This window comes from Chrysochloris asiatica, unplaced genomic scaffold (assembly GCF_000296735.1).
Source record: "Chrysochloris asiatica unplaced genomic scaffold, ChrAsi1.0 scaffold00035, whole genome shotgun sequence".
NCBI classification, from domain to species: domain Eukaryota; kingdom Metazoa; phylum Chordata; class Mammalia; order Afrosoricida; family Chrysochloridae; genus Chrysochloris; species Chrysochloris asiatica.
This window is the reverse complement of record NW_006408553.1, coordinates 1,822,008-1,836,483: the sequence shown is the minus strand read 5'-3', so window position 1 is coordinate 1,836,483 and position 14,476 is coordinate 1,822,008. Positions and strand designations below refer to the sequence as shown.

Here is a 14,476-nt window from a genome sequence, read left to right as displayed (position 1 = left end):
ATTAGATACTACTCAGTGGAGAGTCTACCTTCCTCCATGCCCTCTGGATCTAGGCTCCCTCTTGAAAGCTTGTAAGCCAGTCACTTCTTGCCTTTGTAGCCCCCTTATTTTGGGTAGCCAATGTCCAAGTTGCCCATCCTTGTCTACTATGTATATGGAGGGAGTGGGAATGATCCTCACTCTAAAGATTTATTTCCTCTTTTGAGCTATTTCATCCATAGGTGTAGGGCAAGTTCACAAATTGTATCAGATTACTCTTTTTATCCTCTCCTTTCTTCTTCTAGTTAAGCTCTGATCATCTAGTCATTGAAGCCAGGTCAAGTGGGTATTATTTGCAAGTGTGGGTGTTCTTATGCATATGCCCTCTCTTCTTATCAGCTGGATGCTTCACTCTCCACTCTAGACTTCTGTGGCTATGTTACTGACTCTGGGCCAAGAGTCCCCAGGTCTTGCCACACTGCTGGCCAACGAGGTCTCCAACTGGGTTCACAGGAGTCTATTGAATGTTGTAGGGCTTAGCTTGCAGCTTCATTGTTGCTTTTCCCTCACTTCCATGGTCACCAATCAGAGTGTGTATTCCCATTGAGTCTTAGTCTTGGAAGGGAGTTTGCTCTGAGGGGACCCGACCACTTGTCTTGATATCTCCTGGGCGAGCAAATTGCTTGTTCTTATATAATCAGTCAGACTGCCGTTATTGTTTTGTATTTTTTCTGTAGGTCTTTCTTTCAAGAAGTATCTTCTGTTCTTCTAGCCACTCCAGGTTGGTCTGCTTGTACTTCCAAGTGGAAATTTCCCACCGCAGAAGATTCTGGATGCTGTTCAGGATTCCACCTATGGTCTTATGTAATGCAGAGGCTCTGCAGGAAGCCTCCTTCACTGGGCATGTTTTATTCCCATTTTAGGTATTCCAATCAATTATAGACAGAAGATGGGCTTAATAAGCTTTCTATGGTGATATTCCTGGCTATTCCTTTCTCTCCTGCTCAAGTGTCTATTTTATAATGGTATGCCAGGGAAACCAATGTTCAAAAGATAGCCAAGCATCTTAACATATTTATTTCCCCCTTTTCCCCATTCCAACCATGTCTCAATTCCTGTATCCCAGAGCACTGTTGTTCCAAGGTTGTGCATACATACATCATTATTTACCTCTGTCCTATGTAGCCATGCAAACCTGCCTAATTGTTTTCCCTTCCGCTTTGTTCTTCCACTCCCCTTCCCCTTCTTGTGTATTGCTCCCCTCCCTAGTACCCAAAGTATCCTATGTCTATTTCCTGCCCTGTGCTCCACCTTCGCCTCCCTCCCCTCACCCCACTCCCCACATCACGGTAACCAGTAAAGAATCGCCCCCCTCTTTAGTATGGGTTCTTTTTCTTAGTCTTTTACGGTAGTGGTCCTATGCAGTATTTCTCCTTTTGTGACTGACTAATTTCACTCAATGTAATGTCCTCAAAGTTCATCCATGTTATGCGGTGGCTTGCAGCTTCCTGGTTATTCTTCAGGGTAGCATAGTATTCCATTTTGTGTATGTACCACAGTTTGTTTATCCATTCTTCAGTTGATGGGCACTTAGGCTGTCTCCATCTTTTTGCAATTGTAAATAGTGCTGCTATGAACATTGGTGTGTATCTATCTACTCGTGTTATGGCTCATATTTCTTGTGGGTAAATACCAAGTAGAGGAATTGCTGGATCAAAAGGTATTTCTATTTCCAACTGTCTGAGGAAGCGCCATATTGCTTTATAGAGAGGTTGGACCATTTTGCAATCCCACCAGCATCTAATATGCTTTTAAGAGAAGTTGGGGCTAGAATCTTCCCTAAAATCTTTGTTGGAAGGATGGCACATTAGTCAGGACTCTTGGTTTAAAATGACAAGACCCAATTCATACTGGTGGTGGTTATGTGCCGTGGAGTCAGTTTTGACTCATAGCGACCCTGTACAGGGTTTCTGAGGCTGTAAATCTTTATGGGAGCAGAAAAATAAAACTATAAAATTCAAATAAACAGGGTTAGAACTATCATGAGACACAGTCTCTCTCACCTCCACCTCTCTGTTTCAGCTTTTTCCCCTTTTCTTCTATCTTCTTTTTTTTATGCCATGTCAGTTTTCTTCTATTTATTGGTTCTCTTCTCTTATGATCTTTAATTGGTGAGGCACATGCCATGGACAATACTGGAGTAATGGCCACAGGCCTGGAGAACAAAGGGAAAGAACAGTGATTTTATCAGCTCCAATTGGTGGCAATTCCAAAGAATTATTCTGATTGAATCACCATAAGTCACAATTCCAGCCCTAGGGGATGGAGACCTTGATTGGAAACTCTATCAAAATCATATGAATCAAGTGAAAGGGGAGCAGGTCTCTAATTAACAGAGGTGCAGGAGATGGGTGCTTTTGTGGTCTCAAACAGCTAATATCCATTACACTTGAAAACCCTGGAAACCTCAGCTTTTAAAATATTCTCAATATCTTGTTCAATTTTATTCTGGCCTACAAGCTATAATGATTAAGACTCTAAGTATGTAGTTGCTATCTTGGATTCAGAATCTGTGTCTGATGTATTTTAGATGTGTGATATTTAGCAGGTTACTCAACCTCTCTTATGCCTTTGCTTTCTTACATACGTATTGGAGATAATAGTAGTACCCACCTCACTGAGTGGTTTTGGGGATTAAATGCCATAATAGAATTTAACACAGTGTTTGTCACAAATGAAATGCACATGATAGAGTGTTATTAATACATCACTAGGATATCGTCTGCCAGTGTCCAGGCACTGATCACTAGTTAAACCATCCTTAATGAGGCTCACGACATGCTCAGTTGTCCCAATGGTTTGGTATTTACTGGATGTCAAATTTGTGGCCACATCTGAGAATTTATCTCATTGGGGAAAAACAATAGGGAAAAATAAGATGACACACAAACCCCAAACTGAAACAGTTATCATCACGTTGACTCCAGCTTATGGTGATCTCATGTGTGTCTGAGTAGAACTATGCCCCATAGGGTTTTCATTAACTGACTTTTCAGAGGTAGATAACTCGGGGTATACTCAAACCACCAATCTTTCAGTTAGAAGACAAGTGCTTACTAGCCTGCTCTACTCAAAGACTCCTAGATATGACACACGACACTTAAACAATACAAAGCAAAACAAAAAACCAAAAAGCAAAATCTAAAACAATAACACTCTACCTCCTAAACAAACAAATAACAACTACAGTCAAAATCATAGCCTGAGAAGAACAAACATTTGAAAAAAGGCATGAAAAGATTAAGTAATTTGTCCAAGATTATCCAATCCAAATATCTTAGTCTTGGTTCTCTAGAGAAGGAAAACCAGTGACATTTATTTATATTCCTAGTGTGGTGCTGTCGGATCGGCACTTGACTATTCACCACAAGGTTGGTGGTTCAAACTCACCAGCCACTCTTTGGAAGCCCTGTACAGACAGGATAACTATGAATCAGAACCGTCTCGATGGCTCTTAACAACAACTATATATAGTTGACCTTGCAGTTCAAATCGTCTTTGCAGTCCACTGCATTAACTCACAGCACCACACCAGGACTCCTCAACAGTCCTGATGTGATGCTGTAGGATAAGAATTCGACTGCAAGTTTGGTTTGAACCACAAGGTTGATGGTTCAAACTCACCAGCTGCTCCTCAGAAGCCCTATACAAGGTTGCTGTGAGTTGGAACTGACTTGATGGCCCTTAAAAACAGAAGCATCATAAATTTACCAAGGAACTGGTTTATATCAAGGAACTAACTCACACAGTCACAGAGACAGGCAAGTTTGAAGTCTGGGGTCAGATGTTAGGTTGGCATCAGATGTCAGGCTGAATGCTTCTCCTGACTCATGCAGATGCAAGAGCTGATGAGCCTAAGAATAGCAGGTCAGATGGCATGTTTCTGACTGTAGAGCCCAATCGATCTAAGGTCAGCAGGTAAGATGGTAGGCTACAGACGACTCCCAGGATTGGCAGGCGATACACTAGGCTTGAGTCTAGAGGAGATCATATAACAAGTTAGATGCAGAATCCAGACCTAGCATAATTCAACTCAGGCCTGCCAACCCCAAAGCCTGTAACCTTCAGTACTCCCTTCTGTCCTCTGCTCCACACTCCAATGCCTGACTGTCAAAGCCTCCTGCCATTGAGCTGCATCCTGCTCAGACATTTTTATTCATAACATTTTGTCTTTTCTTGAGCTTCTTCCCTTTCCTATAATGCCTTAATTTCTCATCCTGCCCTGTCTAACTTCTTTAAGTAAATTTCTCCTTTTCCATGAAGTCTCCTCAGAATATTTCTACTCCACTATCTGCTTCTCTGGCTGCAGATGGCCTTTGTCCATCAGGAAAAACAGATCAACACTTCATTGTTCTTTGGAAGATGTCCAGATGTTCATTAACTCTTCCCTTCAGCTGGAGAGCCCATTTCTTTGAGTCTTTCATTCTTTATAAGGCTTTATGCAAAGTTGGAAGACTGTTAAATTTCAGGATGGAGGGATCCTAACACAGGATTTAGGTAGCATAAAATTAAAGCTGAGCTTGTCTGGAATCTCAATATACAATGTCTTAGGTTTGCATTCCAGGAAGACAAAAGTTGAAAAAGGGTCAAAGGCTTTCAGAGAGGACAGGAAAAAGTCACAGTTTCAAATTTCTCATTAAATTCAAATTATAATTACAAAACATATTATTGCCATTGGTATAATTTGCTGATGTAGTGCCATCTAGACCACTTAGATATACTTCTTCCTGGTTTATACAGAATCTTTTTTCTGGATCTCACAACAAAGATTAAAGGGTCAGGCTTACATTGCCACTGTTATCACCCCTGGAGAATGCAAGGATCTATAGGTCTCAAGGACTCCTGGTGTGGTGCTGTTGGTTAATACACTGGACTGCAAAGCCCACTTGGACTGGGAGACTTGAGGTTCAAGTTCACCTGTTTCTCCTTGGAAACCCTATTAGGGTCACTATAGGTCAGAACCTGACTCGATGGCACTTAACAACAACAACAACATCAACATAGGTCTCAAAGGAGGTTCACAGTAGCTCATTTTACCCTCCCTGCAGCCCAGTGAAGTCACTGGAATTGTAATAGTAATTTCATCTCACCCATGAGCAGTTAAGGGCTCCTGGCACCACAGGGAGTTATTGGAAAACCCAAGACTGGAATTTAGAACTCTTCCTCTTGAGTCTGGATTGATACCAATGTCATATAAGAAAAGAATAGAGTCCAAAGAAAAGTATTGCCCAATTCCCACTTAGTCTATCAACTGCATTTCTCCCTTCTGCTCTATCCTAAATCATTTTCTTCAGCCCAAGATGAATTCTCAGCTCCTTAGCCCTGGGCTTCTTTCTGTCTAGCTGATGGTCTGCTTGAGGGAACTATTTGTAGAGGCAGAGTAACCAGGGACTGGCAGCTGTGCCTTCTCACTTCTTGCAGTTCTTCTTCCAGGAGCCTCCCAATATATATTCTTGGGCTATTTCAAAATATACACTTACTTTTGAATAGGAGAAATTTGTGTTTTGTTACTGAACCTGAGCACAGAAAGCTGAAATTTCAATTAGGCTTTTGTTTCTTTTTCCCATAGACAAGAAAAAGGGGGAGAAGATAGAAAAGAAAGGGGTAGGTGGGAGGGAATGTGTTCTCGTGCCACCTTGAAAGCCTTTCTGATCCTGAACTTTTCTGTTTCAACAGTGGCAGCCTGACCAGAATCTTATTTTCTTCCTGGACTCCTCGTCCCTAATTTGCTTGCTCATTGCTAGTCCCACTTCCTTTCTTTCAGTGTCACTGTAGTGCTCTGTTCTTGTTTAACAACTTCCAAGTCTTGCTGATGATCTATCTCCTTTCAGACCTCTTCAAATAGATTAACACCTAGATTGTTTGTTGTTGTTGGTGTACCCTGTATAGGATTTATGTAAATCTTTACAGGAGCAGAAAGCCTCATCTTTCTTGCATGGAGTGACTGATAGTTTCAATCTGCTGACCTTGTGTTTGGCAGCCCAGTTCTTAATCCACTATGCTACCAGGCACCTAACTTCTTTCAAATGCTACTGTTTGTTGTGTTCTTGTTGAGTGCTATCAAGTTGGTTCTGACCCATAACAATCCTGTATAGGGTTTCCAAGGAGAGATTGGGGAGCCTGAACTGATGACCTTGCCATTCAAACCAACTTTGCAGTCCAGCGCATTAACCCAGAGCAACACACCAGGATTCCTTAAATGCTACTAATGATGGTTAATAATGGATGAAATCATAAAATGTCCAAGTCAAAACTTTGGCAATCTGGAAAAAGTAAGACATGATGGAATTTCAAAAGAAAGTTAAGAAGACTGAGCTCCAAGGATTATGGAGAAGTTGTTTCAGAGAAGCTAGTTAAATGCTACTAGCAGGAGAGAGAGAATTTTGAACTAGGATGAAGGAGATCTAGATTCTTGTCCAAAATACTCGATAAAGAAATAATTCATTCACTTATTCATTTATTTATCAAACAGTTAAATGTCCACTCTATGCCAGGCATACATCCGGGGGATATAGATACGAATAAAGGACAGCTCAATAACAGAAATCACTTACTGTCTGTGAGGAGAAAAACACATGAACAAACAAAAATAAGGCAGTGTGATTGTGTAGTGATTGTGACAGGCCTAAACTGGAAGGAGCACATAAAGTCTTAGATTTACATTTCAGGAAGAAATTGGTTACAAGGAGACTAAGCTTTGCAAGGAGGGAGGAGACTGGCACATTCTCTGGGAATATGGGAACACATTTAGGAGGCCCCAAAAAATTTTCTGAGAGGGGTACAGTTAACCTGAGTCACAGAAACGAACCAAGAGAAAAGAAAGAAATAGGGCAAACATGCAAAGTAGAGGAGGTAGTTTGAACAAAGGCACATGTCCTGAAACAATGTGGTGTGTGTATGCTGGAGGGTAAGGGTTGTACTTGGTTGTTGTTGTTAAGTGCTGACAAGTCAGTTCCTCACTCATAGTGACCCTAAATAGGGTTTCTGAAGAGTGACTGGTGAGTTTGAACCACCAACCTTACAGTTCAAACTGACCTTGCAGTCCAGTGCATTAACCCACAGTACCACACCAGGATTCCTGTACTTGGTAGATTAGAGCATTTATTTGAGTTTATTGCTGCTATTGCTCTGTCCAGAGAATTCTTAGAGATGAGTCTGAGATAGACCATGGAGGACTTTGTAGGCTATGGTGGCAAGGATGAAATTTATCCTGTACATGATAAGGAGTCATTTAAAACTTGTAACGGTGGAGGTGTATGCTCTGATTTGCATTTTTTTTCTAGCATCAATTTAGGCATGGATGTGATGAAGGCAAAGAGATGAATTGTGAGGCTGTTGCAGCAGTCCTAAGGGAGACACCTTAGACCATTAGAGGGGACCCATTGGCAGGACACTTAGGAAGTAAAAATAGTAAGTTTCTTTGACTGGAAGTTTAGGAGGAGTCATAACCTGAGAGGACGAGTTTGGAAGGAACTGATGATGTGTACTGTGGGTGAAGGTTAGGAGAACTGGCAGAGGATAGTGATCATTTAGTTTGGGAAAAGTTGAATCAGAGACTTGGCATCTTTCAGATGAAGATGTCCAGCTGTCAGTTGTGCATAGATGATTCTGATGGAGGAGTAAGGTGGGAAGTCTGGCTGAAGAGAGGGATTTGGGACTTCTCAACTTTAGAGTAGTGGTTGATACCCAAGTGCATAAGCTCATCCAACAGTGAGGAAAGAAATCCACCGAAGAGTCAAAGAATAGCCACAAGGTACCAGGAGAACCAACAATAGACTGTGATTGAGTCAAGGACAGGAAAGTATCAAATAAAAGGAATAGGTCCAGTAGAATAAAAAGTTTAAATAGGTCTCTTAGGGGTGGTTGGAAGTGATTATGAAGACCTATCTTTAGGGTAGAACTGGAACATAAGGTGATATCAAGGGTGAATAGGAGGTATAGAAATATGGACTGTGAATGTGGGCTGTTGTTATGTGCATAGCGTTTCTGCTATGAGTTGGAACTGATTCAATGTGTAGGGTTTCCGAGGAGTGGCTGGTGAGCTTGAAACACCTACCTTGGTGTTCAAACTGACTTTGCAGTCCAGTGTACTAACCCACAGTGCCACACCAGGACAACTCTTTAAATACATTTGGTTCAGAATGAGAGGAAGAGAGTAGTCAGTAACTACAGGAGATTGTACTGTGGTGGCTTGTGTATTGCTGTGATGCTGGAAGCTATGTCCCTCCTATTTCAAATACCATCAGGGTCATCCAAGGTGGGCAGGTTCCACTGAGTTTTCAGACTAAGACTAGAAAGTAAAGTCTAGCATCTATTTAAAATTAATCAATGAAAACCCTATGTGTCACAACAGAATATTGTCCAGTATAATGTTTTAGAAAATGAGCTCCCTAGGTTGGAGGGCATTCAAAATACAGTGGCTGAGACAATGGACTCAAGAATATGAATTAGTATGAAGACTGTGCAGCACTGGGCAAGGCTGTGTTTTGTTGTACATGGGTTACCGTGAGTTGGAAGCAACTTGATGGCAACCACAACAACATAGGAGATCAAAGAACCTACCAAGCCTCTATGATGTTTGTCCTGGGCCAACACATTTTACGGGGAGTGCCTGCTCTCCCGCGAGGGTCGTGGGACACGAGTGGATACGCGAAATCCTCGATGCCATGCATAATGTCTCTCCCCCCAGTGCGGCTTTGCCAAGCACTGAGAGTTAAGCGCTTCCCACAACATTTAATATAATATTTTGCATTTATGATTCAAATGCAAAGTCTTGGTATGGAGGGCATTTCTGTGTCCTCTGCAGGATCATCACTGAAGAGATTATCTAATAACTTATCATGACTAATAGCAATTACTTATTATTGCTAATAAGATACTCAAAGCTATCTAATAGTTTATTCAATTTCCTTCCCAAAAGATTCCATTAATACATTTTGTTTAGTAATCAATGTGTAGGACCAAGAAAAAGACTCCATTCTGTACATTAGCCTGAAGACGTCCTCCTGTTCCAGGAACATGCTAAATCAGCTCATGCTGCCTTAGAATATCCTTTCACCCCTAGCAACAGCAAGAACTAGATAAGCAGTAGACAGGACAACCCAAGGCCTGATGCCAGATGTTTTCCTTATCCTAGCCTAAGAACAAAAGACCACCCGTACTGACCAATTAAACTGTAACATCTCATACTTTGCCAAATGTCAACCAATCCAAATATTGTAAAGCTGAAAAACCTAAGCTTGTTTGAAAACTCTATAAAACCCCCGCAGACAAAGGGTTCAGGGGGGGCTCCATCCCTCATCCGCTGCATTGGATGCAGGTGGAGTCCAAGCTTGGGCTTGAGTAACTGAGAGTCCAAGGCTCCATCCCTCATCCACTGCGTCGGACGCAGGTGGAGTCAGAGCATGAATAATGTTAACTGAGGGTTCAAGGCTCCATCCCTCATCCGCTGCGTTGGATGCAGGTGGAGTCAGATCATGCAGGTGGAGTCAGAGCTTGGGCTTGAATAACTGGGAGTTCGACGCTCCATCCCTCAACCACTGCGTCGGATGCAGGTGGGGTCCGAGCTGGAGCTTGAATAAACAACCCTTATGTATTTGCATCGGCGACGGCTCCTTGGTGGTCTTTGGGGACCCCGAATTCTGGGCATAACAAGTGCTGATAAGTTTAATTTAGAACATTTGTTTCTTCTTGAATGGGTAGATCAGTTCTTTCTTTCATCTGACAATTAGCTCTTGCAACACATTAGGTTCCCTTTTTACTTTGCCTGATAGGAAGCCCAGAGGCAAACTTCTGGCTAATTATAGTGAAGAGCTTATTTCTGGTTCTTGGCACAAAATATCCTCCTTTGCCTAAGTGGTTTCTGATTTCCTGCATATCTTAATTTTATACTCATATGTATACAAGTAGTTATATTTTAAAAAATGTTCAATATAAGTTTATTGAGTAAATAAAATCTGAAAATGGTGATTTTCTTCATAAATTGAAGTACTTAAATTGTCATAACATGTTTTCTGCACCTAGTTTTTGACCAAATGTGGAAATGTTTCTACAGTTAAACTTCAAATGCGAGTTATTGTGTAAATATTGCTTTATTTTAAGCCACTGAAAATCCTTCTTGAACAGAATCAGGGTACAGATTACAAAAAAGGGAAATGATTAAGTCTCTGCATCTCAAATTCTCCATCTATGAAATTGTGATAGTAGTTCTGCCTGCCTGACTCAGGAAATAATAGGTATAAAAACCAGTGGGAAGGAGTAAAACATTCTACAAAGTCAAAGTCATATAAATTATATTTTTCTTATTTCCTCTTTTATAGTCATCATAATGTATAGCACAAATAATTCATTGATTTGTTGAAAATGGTTGTGCAGGGGAAAGCAGTCATAATGACCTCTGACCTTTCTGATTCAAAGGGTCCGCAAGCCAATGGCTCATTTTCAGACTGTGATTGAACATTGCTGTAGGAGTAGACAAAATTTTTGTCTAAGGATTTCTCAGTTGTAGTATGGATGGCGATGTGAGGGGAAGCAGGTAGTCAGAGGTTATCTGCCATCCATTTTGCATGCTTTAATCTCATGGGATTTTCCTTGAAGGCTTTATGGAAGTTTTCTCAGCCTAGGGATCAAAGGGGTGGGACAATGAGTGGAAACAGAACTGAGGTTGATGAAGAGCCACCACCCGTCTCCAGACCTGGAGGGGGCCGTTTCTGCCTTGCTGTGAGTTCTGCAGTGTTATGGAGGGCGAAGGATGATGGATGGAAGCAAGTTCTCTCCCTGCCGTGGTCTGCTGGCTGGACCATCACTCACAGCTCCTGATGGACTACCTCCTTCTGCAAAGGCAGGCTTTAGGGTGGGTTATGGATGGGCTGCCATGAGAACTATTTTTTCTAATTACATTTTTGAGCTTGGGACATGGCTATCCATGTGAGGTGGGAGGTACCTGATTTTGGAGGAGGAGGTAAAGAGATAAAGTTAGAGGAGAGTGTGGGTGGATTTTTGCTATGTAGACAACTCTATTTAAACAGCTAAGAAAGATCTCCAGATTTCAGGAATAGCAGTAGGTGAGACTGTGACAGAGTTTGGGTGACCCTTTTCATATTCATTCATTTATTCATTCAACAAGCATGTTCTGAATGACTAACATGTGCAGTGCACTGTGCATCTAGTGTTTTCTAGACAGAGTTTGTCATACTTTACTGGGCATACAAACCACCTAGGGATCTTGAGAAAAGATCTATTGAAATCTCGTTCAATAGATCTGAAGTAAGGCCTGAGATTCTGCATTTCTAACAAGCTCCCAGTGTCCTTTGTTATTGTTGTTAAGTGCCATTGACTCAGTTCAGACTCATTGGGACCCCATACAGGGTTTCTGAGGAGTGACTGGTGGGTTTGAACCACTAACCTTACAGTTAGCAGTCTAGTGCTTATCCTACGGCAGTGCCATACCAGGACAATTCAGTGCTCGGCTGCTAACTGAAAAGTTGGGAGTTCTGAGTGTGCCCAGAGACACCTCAGACGAAAGGTCTAAAGATCCACTTCTGGAAAATTGATCACTGAAAACTTATGGAGCACAAATCTATTCTGATAGGAACAGGAGTCAATGTGATGGTAACTGGCTTAACACGATCCCAATTCTGACATTGCTGTTAGTCCTCATTCCACACTTTGACACCTAGGGTCAAGGACCCAGAGTCAAATAAGATATGTTTCTTGTCCTTAAAGGGCTCTCAGTCCAATGTGGGAAACAGACATATAAATAACTTATTACAATTAAAGTAAAAAATAAAGTTACTGTAAAAAGAGAAGACTAGAGAAGTAGAAGAAAAGAGTCATTAATTCTGTCTTTGAGGATCAAAGAAAACTTCATAATATAAATGTCATCTAAATTGAGCCTGAGGGTGAGTTGAATTTTAATAAGTAAGATGAGTAGGAGATGGAAGTTGAGAAGTACTGTAGAGGGGAAGACTCCCAAGGCATGCTCAGGGTGGGGTTGTTGTTAAGTGCCATTGAGTTGGTTCCTATTCATAGTGACCCTATATAGGGGTTCTGAGGAGTGACTGGTGAGTTTGAATTGCTGACCTCATGATTCAAAATGACTTTCCAGTCCTGAGCTTATCCTACACTGTCACACCAGGATTCCCAGGGTGGAGTTAGTCTTGGTTGATTTTTGGAAACTTAAGTTGCTAATGACATTAGATCTTATAGTTGGGTAAATTAGAATGATTTTGTATGTATTTACTTCTGGGAGTTTTAAAGAGGGTGGGATGGGCAAAGACTGAAGACTCAGAACCAACTGGAAGAGCCATTAGCCATTGGGAGAAACAGGGAAGAGAGGGTCACGGAGGAGATGGAGAGGTTCAGAGAGAGAGGAGACCTCCTCTGCTCACATGCTAAGCCTCTTCCACCTTCTGTCACTGTTTCATCAAGAGGCACCCAGCTTTACAGCTTTGTTTTTTCCCCTACGTATGTTTCATTGTTTCAACTTGAAATATAGGCTTTTGCACGTGTTCTTACTGTTGTTGCTATTGTTAAGTAACATTGAGCGAGTTCTGACTTACAGCAACCCTGTATAGGATTTCTGAGGCTGCAAATCTTTATGGGAGCAGAAAGCCTCATCTTTCTCCTGGGAAGCAGCTGGTAGGCTTGAACTATTGACCTTGTGTTTTGCAGTCCAGTGCTGATCTTACAGAGCCACTGGGCTCCCCATTATTGTTGTTGGGTGCTGTCAATCAGTTACAACTCTTAGCTACCCTATCTAAAGCAATGAAATACTGCTCCATCCTGCACTATTTTCACAATTGTTCTTATGTTTGAGTTACTGTTATAGCCACTGGTTCAATTCTCTTCCTTAAGGATCTTTTTCTTTTTTGCTGACCTTTTCTGTTACCAAGCAAGATGTCTTCTGCAGGGGCTAGACCTTCCTGATAACATATCCAAGTGCGTGAATTGAAGTCTCTGCCAAACGTATTTCTAAGGGGTATTATAGCTGCCTGTCCTTCCAACAAGACAGATTCGTTCTTTCATCTGGCAGTTCATGGTGTATTCCGTATTCTTCACTATAGTAATATATATACTAAATTATGTATATTAATTATGCATAATTAATATACATAATTTTTCTCTCATCTTCCTTACTCATTATCCAGCTTTTGCATGAATATGAGGTGATTTAAAATACAATGACTTGGGTCAGACATGCCTTAGTCCTAAAAGTGTCATCTTTGCTTTTGAACACTTTTAAGGAGTCTTTTGCAGTCATTTGCCTAATGTAATATGTTCTTTTTCTTGACTTCTGCTTTCATGGGCATCAACTGTGGATCCAAATAAAATGAAATATTTTTACAACATCAACCTTTTCTCTGTTTTTCATGATATTCCTTCTTAGTCCAATTGTGAGAATTTTTGTGTTCTTTATGTTAAAGTATAATCCATATTGAAAGTTGTAGTCTTTGAACATTATCAGTAAATATGAGGTTGAGTCAAAAATTACCCACACTCAGTTATATTAAAATGCCCAGCCATGCCCATGGCTGATAACAACATTGAATGTGCATGTGAAATGATTGTGTTGAGTAGAATTATTTACAAATCAGCCATGGCTCTGCATATGAAATAATCTGAAATAGACTTGGGTTTTGAAAAGTATGTGTGAGATGGATACTGAAACAACTAACTTAAGAGCATTTGAACATCTGCACACAGGAGCATTTGGACATCTGAAAACAAAATTTGGACTGATACTCAAAGGAAGGTAAAAGCTTCTTTTAAAAAAAAAATCATTACTGGTGATGAGACATGGTTTATCACTGTGAGACTCAGAGTAAATGGCAGAGTATGGAATGAAAATATCCTCAATTGCCGACCAAGAAAAAGTTCAAAAGTCAACCATCATTTGGAAAATTGATGCTTACAGTTTTCTGGGATTCTCAAGGGTCAGTATTGGAACACTGTCAGGAGAAATGTTCAACAATCAACAGTGCTTGTTACAGTGAGATGCTCACTGAAGAGCTGAAGTCTAAACTTTGGATTAAACACAGAGGACTGCTATCCAAGGGCATTGTGATCTTGCATGGCAATCCATGTCTGGACACCTCTGCCCAAACTGTTGACGTTATAAAAACTTCGTTTTGAGGTGTTAAATCATCCTCCCTATAGTCTTGATTTTGCTCCATCTGATTTTTACCTGTTTGGTCTCCTGAAAGAATCCCTTAGAAGATGAAGATTCATTTCTGATGAAGAAGTGAAGACAGTGGTGCATTTGTGGCTCACAGTTAAGCCTAAATCATTTTTTATAATTAGAGAATATGAAAGCTTGTTGACAGATGGACAAAGTGTATTGCAAAGCAAGGACATTATGTAAAAAAAAAAAAATGATGTATTTGTCTTTTCTAAAAGTTTAATAAATTCTACAGCTAGAGTGTGGTTAATTAATTAA

At 40.8% G+C, this 14,476-nt stretch overlaps 1 protein-coding gene across 1 annotated transcript in view; it reads right to left on the bottom strand.

Moving 5' to 3' along the window:
- Positions 1-2,019: 2,019 nt before the first annotated feature.
- Positions 2,020-14,476, bottom strand: part of LOC102824431 (proteasome subunit beta type-3-like) — a 13,148-nt gene continuing 691 nt past the window's right edge. The window contains exon 2 of the mRNA XM_006859982.1: positions 2,020-2,194. Coding sequence (XP_006860044.1) covers positions 2,020-2,194 — 175 coding nt within the window. The remainder of the gene's footprint in view (positions 2,195-14,476) is intronic.